The following is a 14,848-nucleotide window of genomic DNA, read 5'->3' as shown; positions in this document are numbered from 1 at the left end:
TAAGAAAGAGGATTCTAAACTTGTCTATCTCTTATCCTCAGAAACTTCCACCGTCCTCCTTAAGATCTTAAACTCTGGGGTGCCTGGGTGGCTCAGTCGTTAAGCATCTGCCTTCAGCTCAGGTCATGATCCCAGAGTCCTGGGATCGAGCCCCCCATGGGGCTCCCTGCTTCTCCTTCTCTGTCGGCCAGTCCCCCTGGTAGTGCGCACACGCATGAGCGGTCTCTCTCTCCCTCTCTCCCTCTCAAATAAATAAATAAAACCTTAAAAAAAAACAAAAACAAACCAAAACCCGAAACCCAAACAAACATGCCCAGCCCTAAGAGACTCTGCAATAATGTGCATAAAGACCCTACTTTTTATAAGTTTGGAAAGAAACATGACAGAAATAGAACAAAATATTAGTGGTTTTTTTCATAGGTAGTAGATCGTCCTGAGTTTTCACTGTTTTCCACATTTTTATATACTTAGGACATCCTATTTTATACTCTAAAGAAATAGATTCAGAGATGGAAATTATGCATTGAATATGTAAGTATCTGCCGATGTGTTCCAGTTAAGGAGACAGAATGGGGATGTGGGTTCACTGAGGCTCTGTCCATCTACCAGGCAGGAGGACCCTCCCAGATCACAGACCACCCTCCACAGTGTTAACCCCCTTCTGTATACTGTCTTAATGAGTGCAGCTGGAATCCACAGCCACTAGCTTCAGGGTTGAGGATGGGAGGGGGCCAGAGAGTGGGTGGCCACTCACTGGGCCTGGGGCCCAGGGGCCTTTGCAGCTTCGGAACATCTCTTACCCTACTCAGAAAACCATTATTATGTGTCTTCAGCCCTCCCCAGAGAAATAACTCAAAACGTGATTATTTAAAGTGGTCAGCTCATCTTGTGCATTTTCTTGTTGCTCGTTTATTTGTTTCTTAATTCAATAAGCAGTGTGTTTGCGTTACCTGGGGCCAAATTCTGACGCATCACTTCTGAGTGTTGGTGGCCTGGGGGGAGGACAGAACTGTGTGGGTTTTTTTCCTTTTTTTTAAAGATTTTTTATTCAGGGGGCACCTGGGTGGCTCAGTGGGTTAAGCCGCTGCCTTCGGCTCAGGTCATGATCTCAGGGTCCTGGGATCGAGTCCCGCATCGGGCTCTCTGCTCAGCAGGGAGCCTGCTTCCCTCTCTCTCTCTCTGCCTGCCTCTCTGTCTACTTGTGATTTCTCTCTGTCAAATAAATAAATAAAATCTTTAAAAAAAAAAAAGATTTTTTATTCAGTTATTTGACAGACAGAGATCACAGGTAGGCAGAGCGGCAGGCAGAGAGAGAGGAGGAAGTAGGCCCCCACCGAACAGAGAGCCCGAGGCGGGGCTCGATCCCAGGACCCCGGGATCATGACCTGAGCTGAAGGCAGAGGCTTTAACCCACTGAGCCACCCAGGCGCCCCAGAGAACTGTGTTTTTCAAAGAATGGAAAAGGTATATAAGTTGTAGGTTGTTTGGGCTTTGTTGTTGTTCCTTCTTTATCTAACCCCAAACTGAGCCATCATGTCAGAAATAGGGAAGCAGCCTGGGGGAATTTGAGATGAAAGGCAATAGTGGGGTTCCAGTGTGACTGGGGAGATACGTCAGCAAGGACCCGGGTTCTTCCATCTTTCCATTCAGCCTCTTCAGTGTTTTGGGTCTTGTCTTCAGGTTCATCATCTCCTGGTCACAACATGGTTGTGGCAGCTCCGGGAATCACATCTTCATACAGTCACACCCCAAGGCAAAAAAGGACCTATTCCCTTTGTTCATATCTCTAATATTCCATTTTTAAGAGTAAACAACACTTTCCCTGAAGCTCCCCAGTTGACTTTGCCTTCCATTTCATGAACCCAGAAGTGTGTCCCATGCCCTGCCTAATCCAGTACCAGCAAGGGAACTGGACCACCATGATGGGCTTAAGCCAGTCAAAATTCACCTGGTGGGATTAGGGAGGGCGTCCTTTCCCTGAGCATATGGCCTAGCACAGGACAAATCTACATGTCAGCGCTCTGCCAGGGGTAAAGGAGGGTGGCCGTAAGGGGGTTGCTGTGGCTTTGGGGCAGTACGCGAGTGTCAGTGCTCTCCTGCTAGAGGTGAGCAGAGCTGAATGAAGGAGGTCGTGGTGCAAGGCATGAAGAGGTCTGTAAAGCCCCGGGCAGGCCACAAAAAGCTCTATAAATGATTAATGCTCTGAAGTAGTAACTGCTGACCAAAGCTAACCAAAACCAACAGTGAACCTAGAGATGACTTCAAGAGCTGTTGGTGGGTCAGCCTTCCTCGCCAGGTTTCCGTCGACCTAGAAAGGAAATGAATCCAGCTGGAATATTCCACCAGAGTGGACCATTGCATTATTCCAGGTCAGAAGAATGATAAAATGAAGCCTGCTTCCCTTTCATAAAGGAACGTAGGTGCTGCTTGGTGACCCGAAGCCCATTAAGGGAGTGGCTCTCTCATAAATGTTCCTTTCTTTCTCCCCCTACCAGGTTTCTTCCTAAGTTCTCAGACGCATCCGTTTATTTGGTGCGTGATTGAATCATTTTCTTCCTGCCCTAGCGCTACAAAACAAACAGAAAAGGGAAATTCCTAAGCAGCTTTATTCATAATAATAAAAAACTGGAAACAAGCAGAAGTCCACGAAATATTCCTACAGTGGAATACTACTCAACCTTGGACTGAGCATTGAGCAGACGGAGCCAAGAAAAGAGTCCCTAGTTCTCTTCTCTCATCTCTGCTCCCCTCAGGCCCAGAGGCCCCTTCAGTGCTGGCAGGAGCCCCGAGACACGAGGGGATGGGAATAGGGGGACCCCGCCAGGAGGGACCCCTTCTAGTCTAGGGCTGCTCTAGGTGGGGGGCAGACCCCTCCCATTTTGGACCTGCTTTCTCAGGTCAGAACACAGACCAAATGAATGACTAAGGTAGAGACTGTGGGTGCAGAGGAGAGGCCTCTGCCCTGACCTTGGCTCCTGTCCACTCCCTCGTTGCCCAGGTGTACCCACCAGGGGACACAAGACCAGGGCAGTTCTTGAGAAACCGAGCCTTCTCAGAGTGTAATTAAAGCAATTTCTGGCCTGTTAATTTATTTTTCTTTTAAAGATATTTATTTATTTATTTGACAGAAAGTGAGAGAGAGAGATCACAAGTGGGCAGAGAGGCAGGCAGAGAAAGAAGGAAAGCAGGCTCCCCGCTGAGCAGAGAGCCCGATGCGGGGCTCGATCCCAGGACCCTGGGATCATGACCTGAGTCGAAGGCAGAGGCTTAACCCACTGAGCCACCCAGGCGCCCTTCTGGCCTGTTTAGACATAGATTGTCATGGTCTCTAAAATCCTGGCGTTTCTCCTCAGGACGACTCCATTTGATTGTGTGGGCCTAAGTCTTTCTGACTAGAGGGTCTGTTTCCATTAAAGAGGGCTCAGCCTCCGCTGTTGGCTTCTCAAGAACCCAGCCCAGCTTTCCGTTTAGGTTAGCTCAGAGTTTCTCAGTCCAAGCACACTGACATGTTGGGTCAGACAATCTCTTGGTCTCAGGACTGTGCGTTATTAGGGCGTTGGGCAGAATTCCTGGCCTCTTCCCACTAGATGCCAGTAGCATTACCGACCCCAGTCATGACCATCAAAAATGTCTCCAAGAACACTGTCCAGTTTTGCCCTATGACGAAACCATCTCCCGTAGAGAAGCCCTAGTCTCGCTTATTTTTGAACATTCGCCAAGCAGAAGGCCTCTCCCGGTTCCCCGTCCATGTCTTCTGCTTGAAGCTTGAAAATAGACTATTAAACTATAATCCTTTTTATCAGAAACCTGTGCGTGTCTTTTCCAATTTGCAAGCAGCTCAACATAGCTCTACTAAACTGTTCTTCGCAAGAACCCTGGAAAAGGTGGAAAAAGAGCATCGTTGGCCCAGTTTTACGCTGAAAGACAAGAGATTCTAGGTTAAGGGACTTCCCTGGGGCCACTTGTTGAGAGCTGGAGCTAGATCCTGGGCCTTCTGGCTACTGACCCATCTTTTTTTTTTTTTTTAAAGATTTTATTTATTTATTTGACAGAGATCACAAGTAGGCAGAGAGGCAGGTGGGCGGGCAGTGGGGGAGCAGGCTCCCCACTGAGCAGAGAGCCCAATGCGGGGCTCAATCCTAGGACCTTGAGATCATGACTTGAGCCAAAGGCAGAGGCTTTAACCCACTGAGCCCCCCAGGTGCCCCTACTGACCCGTCTTTGACTCCCCGGGGAGGCAGGCTGCATCCTTATTATTTATTTATTTATTTATTTTTAAAGATTTTATTTATTTATTTGACAGAGAGAGAGAGCACAAGCAGGGGGAGGCAGAGGGAGAGGGAGAAGCAGGCTCCTCACCGAGCAGGGAGCCCGATGCAGGACTCAGTCCCAGGACCCTGAGTTCATGCCCTGACCGGAAGGCAGACGCTTAACGGTCTGAGCCACCCACACGCCGAGGCTGCATCTTTAATGGAAGAGATGGGCGAGCTCTCAAAAGCGGGAAGTCCAGTTCTCACTCCCACGCTTCTGTCATGTGGTACAGTGTAGGTCCTCTGGGTGGGAGCCGGGCCACAGAAGGGGGAAAATACCCCACCTCCCAAACCTCGAGGCGAAGCGTTGGCCATCCAGCACTTGGGTGTTCCAGGTCAACAACTCTGGCTCTTCTGTTTGCATGGGGGGAGAGTGGGAGCAACTCCTCTGCTAATAAGTCAAAGTTGAAAAGTCTTTCAAACCACCGATGTCTCTCTGACCCTGCACACTCGTAATTCCATGTAGGAAAGAAGATGTGTGCTGGGCTCACCCATGAAAACATCTTCCAAATGCATCAGTTGCTATGTTGAGGACCTATGTACCTACACGTAAATGAACATAGTAATCATCGCCATAAGTCAGATGGGAATTCTAAAGTGTTTGTCAGTGCCTGAAAACATTTCTGCAAGGAAGTTAAAAAGCAAAAATACCGGGCGCCTGGGTGGCTCAGTTGGTTGAGCGACTGCCTTTGGCTCAGGTCATGGTCATGATCCCGGACTTCCAGGATCAAGTCCCACATCGGGCTCCCAGCTCCTTGGGGAGTCTGCTTCTCCCTCCGACCTTCTCTCTCATGCTCTCTCTCACTCATTCTCTCTCAAATAAATAAATAAATAAAATCTTTTTTAAAATAATAATAATAAAAAAAAAGGCAAACATACCTGGGGCACTTGGGTGGCTCAGGCGGTTAAGTGACCGACTCTGGATTTCCATTCAGGTCGTGATCTCAGGGTCGTGGGATCAAGCCCTGCGTGGGGCGCCTCACTGAGCACTGAGCGTGGAACCTGCTTGGCCTTCTCTCTCCCTCTTCCTCTGCCCTTCCCCCCTCCTGACTCCTCTTTCCCCCTGGCTCATATGCTCTTTCTCTCTCAAATAAGTAAATAAACCTTTTTTTAAAAGAGCAAAAAGAGGGGTGCCTGTGTGGCTCAGTGGGTTAAAGCCTCTGCCTTTGGCTCAGGTCAAGATCCCAGGGTCCTGGGATTGAGCCCCACATCGGGCTCTCTGCTCAGCAGGGAGCCTGCTTCCCCCTCTCTCTCTCTGCCTGCCTCTCTGCCTACTTGTGATCTCTGTCAAATAAATAAATTTTAAAAAAAAATTTAAAAAAAAATAAAAAGAGCAAAAAGACAAAATAAGACTAAACATTAGATCTCTTCTTTCTCTACCTCCTACCCAGGGTTCTCCAAACATATATGACCACGAAATCACTATAGAAGCTGATGCCTTTTTGCCCGTGGATGAAACCCTGATTCCTACAGGTTGGTGAACTCCAGCTTTTTTTATGGGAATGCAGAGCTGCCCTGTGATTGGGAGAGAACTGAAACCTCATTTCCCTCAATTTATTTTCTCTGTTGGCCTGCCAGATTGCCTATAATTACCATGATGAATAGTTTATGTTGGTTAAGGTTGGGTGACCACATAATTAAACACCCAAGCCAGGACACTTTTGAGAGGGAAAAGGGATGCTGTTAATAATTAAGCTGGGGCAGTAGGGCAGTTCTAAGCAAACTGGGTCAGACGGCCATCCTAGCTGAGCCTTAGATGGCAAGAGTTTCTGTTAATATGTAAATCAGCTACTTCTTAGCACTTCAGCAGAGCTTAATTTACCTGAGCATTACCTCACCAGTGCAGGACTCCGACAAAACACAATGTGGTTTTTTTATCAAGGAGGAAAGGTCGTACCCTGGGCAAGATCAAAGCGTCTGTCACCTCTGAGACAGAGTTGTAGGGATGGGGTAGCATGGGGAGTCAGGAGTATCAAAAGGAAAGGTGAGGTGTCACCAAACTCAACCTTACAGGTGTGTGTGTGTATGATGCACCTCCTAGCTTAACTGGATTGAGATCATCTTGGTTATTATTATTTGTGATCAAAACTATCTTAGTTCAAAGAAGCAAATCTATAGCACCATAGAGATAGAAAGTAGATTAGGAGGTTGCCAGGGGCTGAGGACAAAGGCGAATGGAGATTGACAATTGGTACAAGATTTTAGGGGGTAGGGTGATGAAAAGATTCTGGAATTAGATAGTGGTGATGGTAATATCCTGTAAATACACTGAACACCTGTAAATACACTAAACACTACTGAACTGTGCACTTTAAAAAGGTGAATTTTGTGGTATGTGGATTATATCTCAATTAGAAGTTAGGAAGGAAGTAGAGAGAGAGAGAGGGAGAGAGGGAGGGAGGGAGGGAGGAGGGGAGGAAGGAACATACAAACATGGCTCCTACCTTGTCTCCAGGATTAAGTGGTGTAGATTTGTATTAGATCACAAGTGCGCCGCCATCTGCCTCCAGGGATGGATGACTGCAAGATGGCGGGCGGGGGTGCCATTACTTGGGGCAGCTTGTAGAAATTCACTTGAGGTGATGAACCCAAAGCAGTAGTTAAATATTCTTATTAGGATTTAATTAAAATCAGGGCTGAGGTAAGTGTAGAAGGCTTAGTCAAAGAAAACCAAAGTAAACAAAAGTAGAGGATGAAGGGAAAGAAGAGCAGAAATCCAGAACCACGCAGACATTTTTTGCATCAGTTCCTCTTCCCCTGGGAAGAAGGGCCGCCGCCCGCTGCCCCTTGGCTGGCCAAGATCTCCTGCCTGTGTCCGACAGAGACCTAGAGGTGTTACGTCAGAGCCCTTTTGTCAGGGCACTAATACCCTGTGGTCCACTCTCTAGAGATCCTTTCCGAGCTCCACAAAAGGGCACTAATATCCTGTGGTCCACTCTCTAGAGATCCATTCCGAGCTCCAGCATTCCATCAGCCTGTCTGCTGGTAGCTACTTGTGGAAGGTCAGGAAGCCCTTTCCCCTTGTTCCCACTCCCTGGAAGGGTGCTACTAATTTACTTGTCTCCTCTGTTGATGAAGAGCTTAGATGACAGAATGAACACTTTGAAGCCAAGGCCACCATCAGAGGGAAATAATCAAATTTTACATCACCACTAATAAGATGTCTTGTATCTTCCTTATATGATGTACTAGAAAAGCACATCATCTATGTCATATTCTGTCAGAAATGCCTAACCTCATTCCATTCAGGGGAAGGCATCGTGTGAACCCAACTGAGGGACAGTCTACAAAATAATTAACCAGTACTCTTCAGGAGTGTCAAGGTCATGAAAGACAAAGCAAGACTCAAGAATGGTCACAGAAGAGACGGAGATAAGGACAACTAAAAGCAGTAGGAAATCCTGGACTGGATCCTGAGCCAGAAAGGGGGCGATAGTGGGAACGCTGGTGAAATTCTACTGATGCATGTAGTTAATAGTATTGAACCAATGTTAATTTCTTTGTTGTGATCATTTTACCATGGTTATCTATGATGTTAACATTGGGTAAAGGACAGGTATACAGAGATGTGCTTTTTTTTTTTTAAGGTTTTATTTATTCATTTGACAGAGAACACAAGTAGGCAGAGAGGCAGGCAGAGAGAGAGAGGGGGAAGCAAGCTCCCCACTAACCAGAGAGCCCTACAAGGGGCTCAATCCCAGGACCCTGAGATTATGACCTGAGCCGAAGGCAGAGGCTTAACCGACTGAGCCACCCAGGCGTCCCCCACCTCCTTTTTAAAGATTTTATTTTTAAGAAATCTCTAACCTCACCATGGGGCTCAGACTCACAACCCTGAGGTCAAGAGTCACACACTCTACTGACTGAGCCAGAGAGGCACCCCCAGAGATGTACTATTTTTATAACCTCTCTGAAGTCTAAAATTATTTCAAACTAAAAACATTTTTTTAGGGGTGCCTGGGTGGCTTAGTGGGTTAAGCCTCTGCCTTCGACTCAGGTCAAGATCTCAGGGTCCTATGATCAAGGCCCTCATGGGGCTCTGCTCAGCAGGGAGCCTGCTTCCCCCGCTCTCTCTTTCTGCCTGCCTCTCTGCCCACTTGTGATCTCAGTCTGTCAAATAAAGAAATAAAACCTTTTTAAAAAAACAAAACAAAACAAAACATTTTTTTAAAAAGCCTAGATCTCCAAGTAGGATATTGTTTTAATTTTCCTGGACACCTGCCTTACATTATAGGCAAGGGCTTTTTAATTTTGGCCTTTTAAAAATAATGGGGTTGCGTTTATGGCCACTAATTCAAAATTTTTATGAGGAAAATGGTAAGAATGTGAGCATACGAAGCCGCAACTTCCAGGAACAGCAGGAGTTAGAAACCCATAACTGTAGGAACTACAGAGCTAATTAGAATAATAATGAGAAATCAAGATAAATGGATTAAGAATTTTTGCATCGCAGTTTTCCTCCTCCAAGGCTGGGTTTAAAGGCTTTTACATTTGTCTTGGTAACATGTGTCATCTTCTGATATTTATGTGACTCAGCGTGAGGATGAGTAAGCTTGCCCATCCTGTCCTAGATGCTGCAGGATTGCATTGGAACTCTGTCTTGCAAACTCCAAGGGGGAAGTGGTGGTGGCTCCTGTTTTGTGACTGATAAGGGAGAAAATGAATTCAGTAGCTTCTAGGTGGAGGTGATGGAATTAGTGTATATTTATTTGTGTATACTTATAAAATCTTATGCTGTCCTGTTGCATTTTGATCAGACGAAAAATCACAAAAATGCATAATTCATGCCATGTAAAGATTATTTGTCACGATGGTGAGAGAAAATTGTGGCAAAGCACTGCAGAGCTTAACATGTCATCCAATGGAATGTCGAAAACTCGTTTAGCACAGGTGTGTACTGTGAATGGTTTTAGGATCAAATTCTGTACTTTGTTCTCATTTTGAACACCTGTGAAGCTGAGTAGGGCTGTAAGGGCTGTGGACCCTGGGTGGCAAGAGCTCTGGATTTGGTCTCAGCGTTGCTGTTAACTTGCTAGGCAGCCTTCAGTGTATGCGTAACGCTTTAACATTTAACTTCCTTACGCCCTCATTTCCTTTTCTGCAAACGGGAGGGATGTTGAACTCAATCTGATTTTATGGATCAGTAAATTTTCTTTAAAAAATAATTTGAGAGACGTACATAGGGTTGCCCAACTTTTTTTCATTTTGCCAAGTTAGAAAGCCATCATAAATATAGGGCTGTTAAAACTAATGGGAAGTGTGTATACTATATTTCAATTAAAAAAATAATTTAAACTAACCTGGGTAAAAATGAGGAACAGAAATAAATAGACAAGTGGTGTCTGGCTGGTTCAGTAGAGCATGGGACTCTCAATCTTGAGATCATGAGTTCAAATCCCATGTTGGGTGTGGAGCCTAGTGAAAAAAAAAAGGAAGAAATAGACTACATTTATTTTTTTAAAACCCAAGCTGCCATTTATAACCACCACCTTCTTATAAGAGAAAATATTTTAACACCACAAAAGTGGGGAAATTTTAATCTCAGAATAAAGAACGCCCCCTTCAATTGGATTCATCTTGCTTTTTAAAGAAATGTGATAGATTATCCAAATATATCTGTTTTCTGTAGACCAGTAAAAATGTTACCACGGACTTATGATTGTGAACCAGTCTGAAAGATCACTCGTAGCTCTTAAATTCTGTGATCCTATGAGGCTCTTAATATAACATCTTACTGCTATTTTTGTGCTGTCTTTCAAGTCCATTAGAACTCTGTCATGAAAGTAATAAGTTGCAACAACTTCAGAGCACATGTGAAAATCCGTTAAGTCTTTACCTATCCATACATTAGCTCAGTCCTATAGATGTTGTATCTGTTTGCCCAGTGACACTTAACTGAAATTATAGGGTTGTTTCCTCTTCCCTTTTGTCAGAAGTGCATGAGAAACAAGTGAATTATATATTAACTTTGGAACTACCTCCAAAAATGGGCAGTCACTTCCAGTCTGCCCTGCCCTGATGGAAGAATTCACTTGTCTGAGCCTCTTTCAGCCAAGAGCAAATCTCTGGGAGCCTGGATTTCATCAGATTCTTAACACTTACCCAAAGCCCATGAGCATGTGGCTTAATTCTGAGACCAGTCCAAAGTCATTTGGTCCCTTGGAAATGCCTCCCCTCTGCTGCTGGGCTCGCCAGAAGTCGACAGTCTAGTGGAGGAGTCAGCCAGAATATTACCCATTAACCTGGAAAACGTCAGGAGAAATAGAACTCGGAGACTTGACTTGGTTCAGAGGAAAAGCGCTGCCTGGGGGCTCCTGGATAGAGGAGATGAGAGTTAAGGAAAACCTGAAAGGGCAGGTGGAGATTTGCTAGGCAAGGAGGAGAAAGGTGCTAGGCTGGCCTGGAGTTCAAGGCTGATCTACACAGGGCAGACTCACAGGTGCTCTCGAGTCCAGTCTTAAACTTCCGGACTTTGAGTCCAGAAGTGGACTCAACCACAAGGCCACTTCCTTGAGACGTGGTACAAGAAACCTGTTAGATCAGCCACACTCCGTTAACAGTTCTGGGGATGGACATGCAGTATCTAGAGATTCTGGTTGTGCTGAATTGAGAAAAAGGAAGATACTGCTTATTTGTGAGGTGACGTGAAGGCTTATGATAATAACAGCTAATATTTCAGAGAGGACTTTATACATGATAATCCACAGCAGAATCCAATAAGGTTGGTTCTGTTCATTTCTCTTATTTAACAGACAGGGCCCCTGGAGCCCGAGAAGTGTCAGTAACTTACTGGGGAATCACCCAGTTAACAAGTGGTGGGAAGCTGGGATTCAAACTCAGGCTCTTCACTACACCTGTAGTAAAGCTCAGAGTTATTCTCCGCGCCCCTCAGTAACCTCAGAGGTCCCTGTGCTGTTGCAACTAGTTCTTTGGTGATACAGCCCTTGTCCTGCTTGTTCTTGGTCTTCTCGTCCACCAGCTCGTCAGGAACAGGCTCTTGTCGATCTCCCATCTTCCGCTGTGCATGCTGGGCATCTCTGCGGAAGGTGGTAGGAGGTCCACCAACACAGCAGAAGAAAAGCTTCACTGTGTGCCTGGATAGCTCTTGGTGATCCGGAAGATTCACTTACAGTGAAATGCCTCATTGAAGCAGCCCGGTGCTGGGCAGGGAGTTCATACTAGACCCTTTGGGCTCTCCCTGGAGCTGCTGCCTGGTCTCAGGGAAGCCCTGCAGAGACCAGCCCTGCTGGTCTCCTTGTGTGTGAATGGCTTTTACTCTACCATCAGTTATTTTGGGCACCATCCCCACTCTCTGCTTTCCACCCCAAATCCTGGTTTGAGTCTTTGGGTTTTTGTTTTTTTTCTAAAGATTTTATTTATTTATTTATTTGACAGAGAGATCACAAGTAGGTAGAGAGATAGACAGAGGGAGAGGGGGAAGCAGGCCCCTTGATGAGCAAAGAGCCGGATGTGGGGCTCGATCCCAGAACCCTGAGATCATGACCTGAGCTGAAGGCAAGAGGCTTACTTAACCCCCTGAGCCACCCAGGCGCCCCTCTTTGGGTTCTTTTTTAGATTTCTCATTTTAGGGTCATAAAAATCCTCCTTGTTTTGACTCGGAGCACTCAGAGAGAAAAGTCTTTCTCATCATCGTTGTATGAAAGAAGAAACCGAGAACTCCTTACCTGCTCCCGATATCCCGAGAAGAGACAGCCACCAAACCTGTCTGGAAGGGTAGCTCCGCAGGAGAATTTGGGGTGAATTTGGAGGAAGCTCGGGGCAACATTGTATAACCATGAGGGCTTTTATCAGATCATTCTTTGAATTCTGTGTGGGTTTGTCCCAAATGCTGCTTCTGACAAACTGCAATTTCTGTAGCTTCATTTGGCCAGCCTTCTCTTGACTTTCTGCCAGCGGCCCCTGGGCTTGCTTCGAAGCTCGTGTCTTTCTGTGATACAAAGATGTTTAATAGTCCCGGGCCCTGCCTTTTGTGACTATTAATTTATACTTATGCTTGTGTTTCTTTTCTTTTCTTTTTTTTCTTAAAGATTTTATTTATTTATTTGACAGACAGAGAACACAAGTAGGCAGAGAGGCAGGCAGAGAGAGATGGGGAAGCAGGCTCCCTGCTGAGCAGAGAGCCGGATGCCCGGCTCGATCCCAGGACCCTGAGATCATGACCTGAGCCGAAGGCAGAGTCTTTAACCCACTGAGTCACCCGGGTGCCCCTACGCTTGTGTTTCAACTTCTTCTTTTTGTTTTCCCCTCATAAAAATTGTTTCTGAGGGAAATGCTGTTGTAAATCTAAACTTCGCGGGTGTTTTTCACCTTGGTCATAGATATTCGGTAAATAATTTTTCAGGTGAAGGGAAAACCCATTGTCACGAGAAAGTAGCACCTCTTAGTGTATGGTAGCTGTAAATCTGTGGCTAAGGTATTCGGTAAAAAGGGGCCTCCCCCTTCCCCCGTGTGTGTGGGGAAGGGGCAGAACCTTGGCCTCCACTTTGCCTGTTGTAGGGCTTACCGACGGGGCATGATCGCACAGACAGGAAAGGGTTGCCTTGGCATACAGTTGGAGGGAGCCAAAGCAAGTACATATCATGAAATCCCTTTGCCTTAAGCTCCTAGCCCCTGCTTAGACCTCTCCCCCAGGCAGTGCCCTCAGACCGCGGGGAGGCTCGGGCTCCTGCTTCACTTCTGCCTTTCCCCAAATTCTGCTGGCAATTTGGGGAGCATATAAAATATCTTCAGCCCTTTCATCCAGTAAGACACAGAAGACAACAGTCTGTATTACGTGGCTTCCTCATTTCTCCCTTTTTCTGTGTTCCTATTAAAAAGCTATTCTTTTCCCAAAGTTTAGGGGAAAAGCCTCAGCAAGTCTTCAGAGGGGTCCGTTCAAATAATTTAGTCACATACACCGCCCCCCTGCTTTCCCCCTAGAAATTTCTGCCCTTCTGTCGTTCCTGGAGGCTTCCAGGCAAACGCAGGCAAACAATGTCCTTTGTGTGTTAGGCTGCAAGACTCCAACATTTTTGCTTTTCTCTGGGGGTAGAAAATAAAAAGGAAGAAAATCGGTTGAATAAAAGAAGAGAATCCATCACCTCCCTTCTGAAGCTGCTGCTCTGGATGTAATTCTGGGCACTTTGGAGTTGGCAGTGGTGTTGGGTCACGTGGTCCTTGCTCACAGGTGTCTCTGGCGCCACCACCGGAAGGGCCTCTCTGGAAGGATGCGAGCTTGGTTCACCCTGAGACCAGGAGCAGCGTGTGCAGCGAAGCCGGCAGGCTGGGTTTGCATGTCAGCAGTCAGCAGAGCTTTGCTTCTTCTAAGCAGTTGCTCTTCCCTACTTAAAAAAAAAAAAAAAAAAAAAAAAGCAGCCCATCATGGGAAATTGCATTTCCCACTACTTAGGATGGGCTCCTGCTCTGTTAACTGGGGCATCCTCAGATCCTCTTGATGTCTGTTTCTGTTCATTGTTGTCAGGGCTGTCCCTGTAGCTTCCCCAAAGTGCAACTCCCCGAAGCCGTTTATCAGTGTATAATCAGTGTCCACAGAGAGAGAACATTCCAGTGCCGGATCTCTGTGCAGCCATGCTGGCCATGGAGCTTCAGGACCTGAGTTCAGTTGTTCTGTCCTGGGGCAGCAAGAGGAAACCGGTCCCTGCAGCCCTGCTGAGGTACAAAGCCCACTAAATGTGAGCAGGTGAGAAAATCCAGGCCTTCTGTCTCCCTGGGGATTAATTCATTCCCAGGGTTGTAAACATTACACGTCCCCCTTGCGCTTTATAGAACTGTGAGACTTGGAGGCAGTGCGGGCGACCTGCCCAGTGAGATATTATCATGTACACAACATTGTGCAGAACCAAGCACGTGTCTTTATAGGCATTTTTTTTTCCTTTGAATTTTGCTGTTCTTTACTTGCAGTCGTAGATGAGGAATGAAGAAAGCAAAACATGAATGCTTTGACTAGGTTTTTGCCTCTTAAAGTAACATTAGTAAAATTCTATCTTATTCTTTTCCTTGAGAAAAGATACCTTTCATTTTTATAGAAATCTACACAACCCACTCTGTCCCCCGGCCCATCTGTGTTCGCTCGCTGTTCTTGCTGCTCTTGATTTTTGAAAGCGCCTTCTAAAATTACATGAAAGCAACGCTGTTTTGACAAAATTAGAATTCTGGTACGAAAGGCTTACCATGAGGCTGTGGAGAAAGGCCCAGCAAAAACCTTTGTATTTTATTTCACCCTCTCTGAGTTCAGCCTACAATTCCTTCAATTTTATAATTACTTCCCTAGGGCAAGTCCAATTCTCTGCCCGGGAGAAATAACAAATTCCGAAGTCGTCTCCCGGTTCAAAGACGGTGCAAATAAAGACTGTTTTGATCTACATGTTTCAGTCATTCTGGAGCTTCTTACAGAAAATTCCTTTAGACTTTCTATGATTCTGAAATGTTGGGCATCATACTTGCTTCAAACCTACATCAGCATGTGTCCTCTTTCTTGGCTTCCCACTTCCCACCACCCGCTAGTATTAGTCATCAGG

The 14,848-nt window shown here is 46.0% G+C and overlaps 1 protein-coding gene across 2 annotated transcripts in view; it reads left to right on the top strand.

Moving 5' to 3' along the window:
• Positions 1 to 14,848, top strand: part of GALM (galactose mutarotase) — a 51,775-nt gene that overhangs the window by 15,869 nt on the left and 21,058 nt on the right. For both annotated transcript variants that reach the window (XM_044261718.1, XM_044261720.1), the window contains exon 4: positions 5,702 to 5,783. In XM_044261718.1, coding sequence (XP_044117653.1) covers positions 5,702 to 5,783 — 82 coding nt within the window. The remainder of the gene's footprint in view (positions 1 to 5,701; positions 5,784 to 14,848) is intronic.

The sequence above is a fragment of the Neovison vison genome, chromosome 8, assembly GCF_020171115.1.
Source record: "Neovison vison isolate M4711 chromosome 8, ASM_NN_V1, whole genome shotgun sequence".
NCBI lineage: Eukaryota > Metazoa > Chordata > Mammalia > Carnivora > Mustelidae > Neogale > Neogale vison.
The sequence above is the reverse complement of the archived record's forward strand: the minus strand, read 5'-3'. Positions and strand labels throughout refer to the sequence as shown.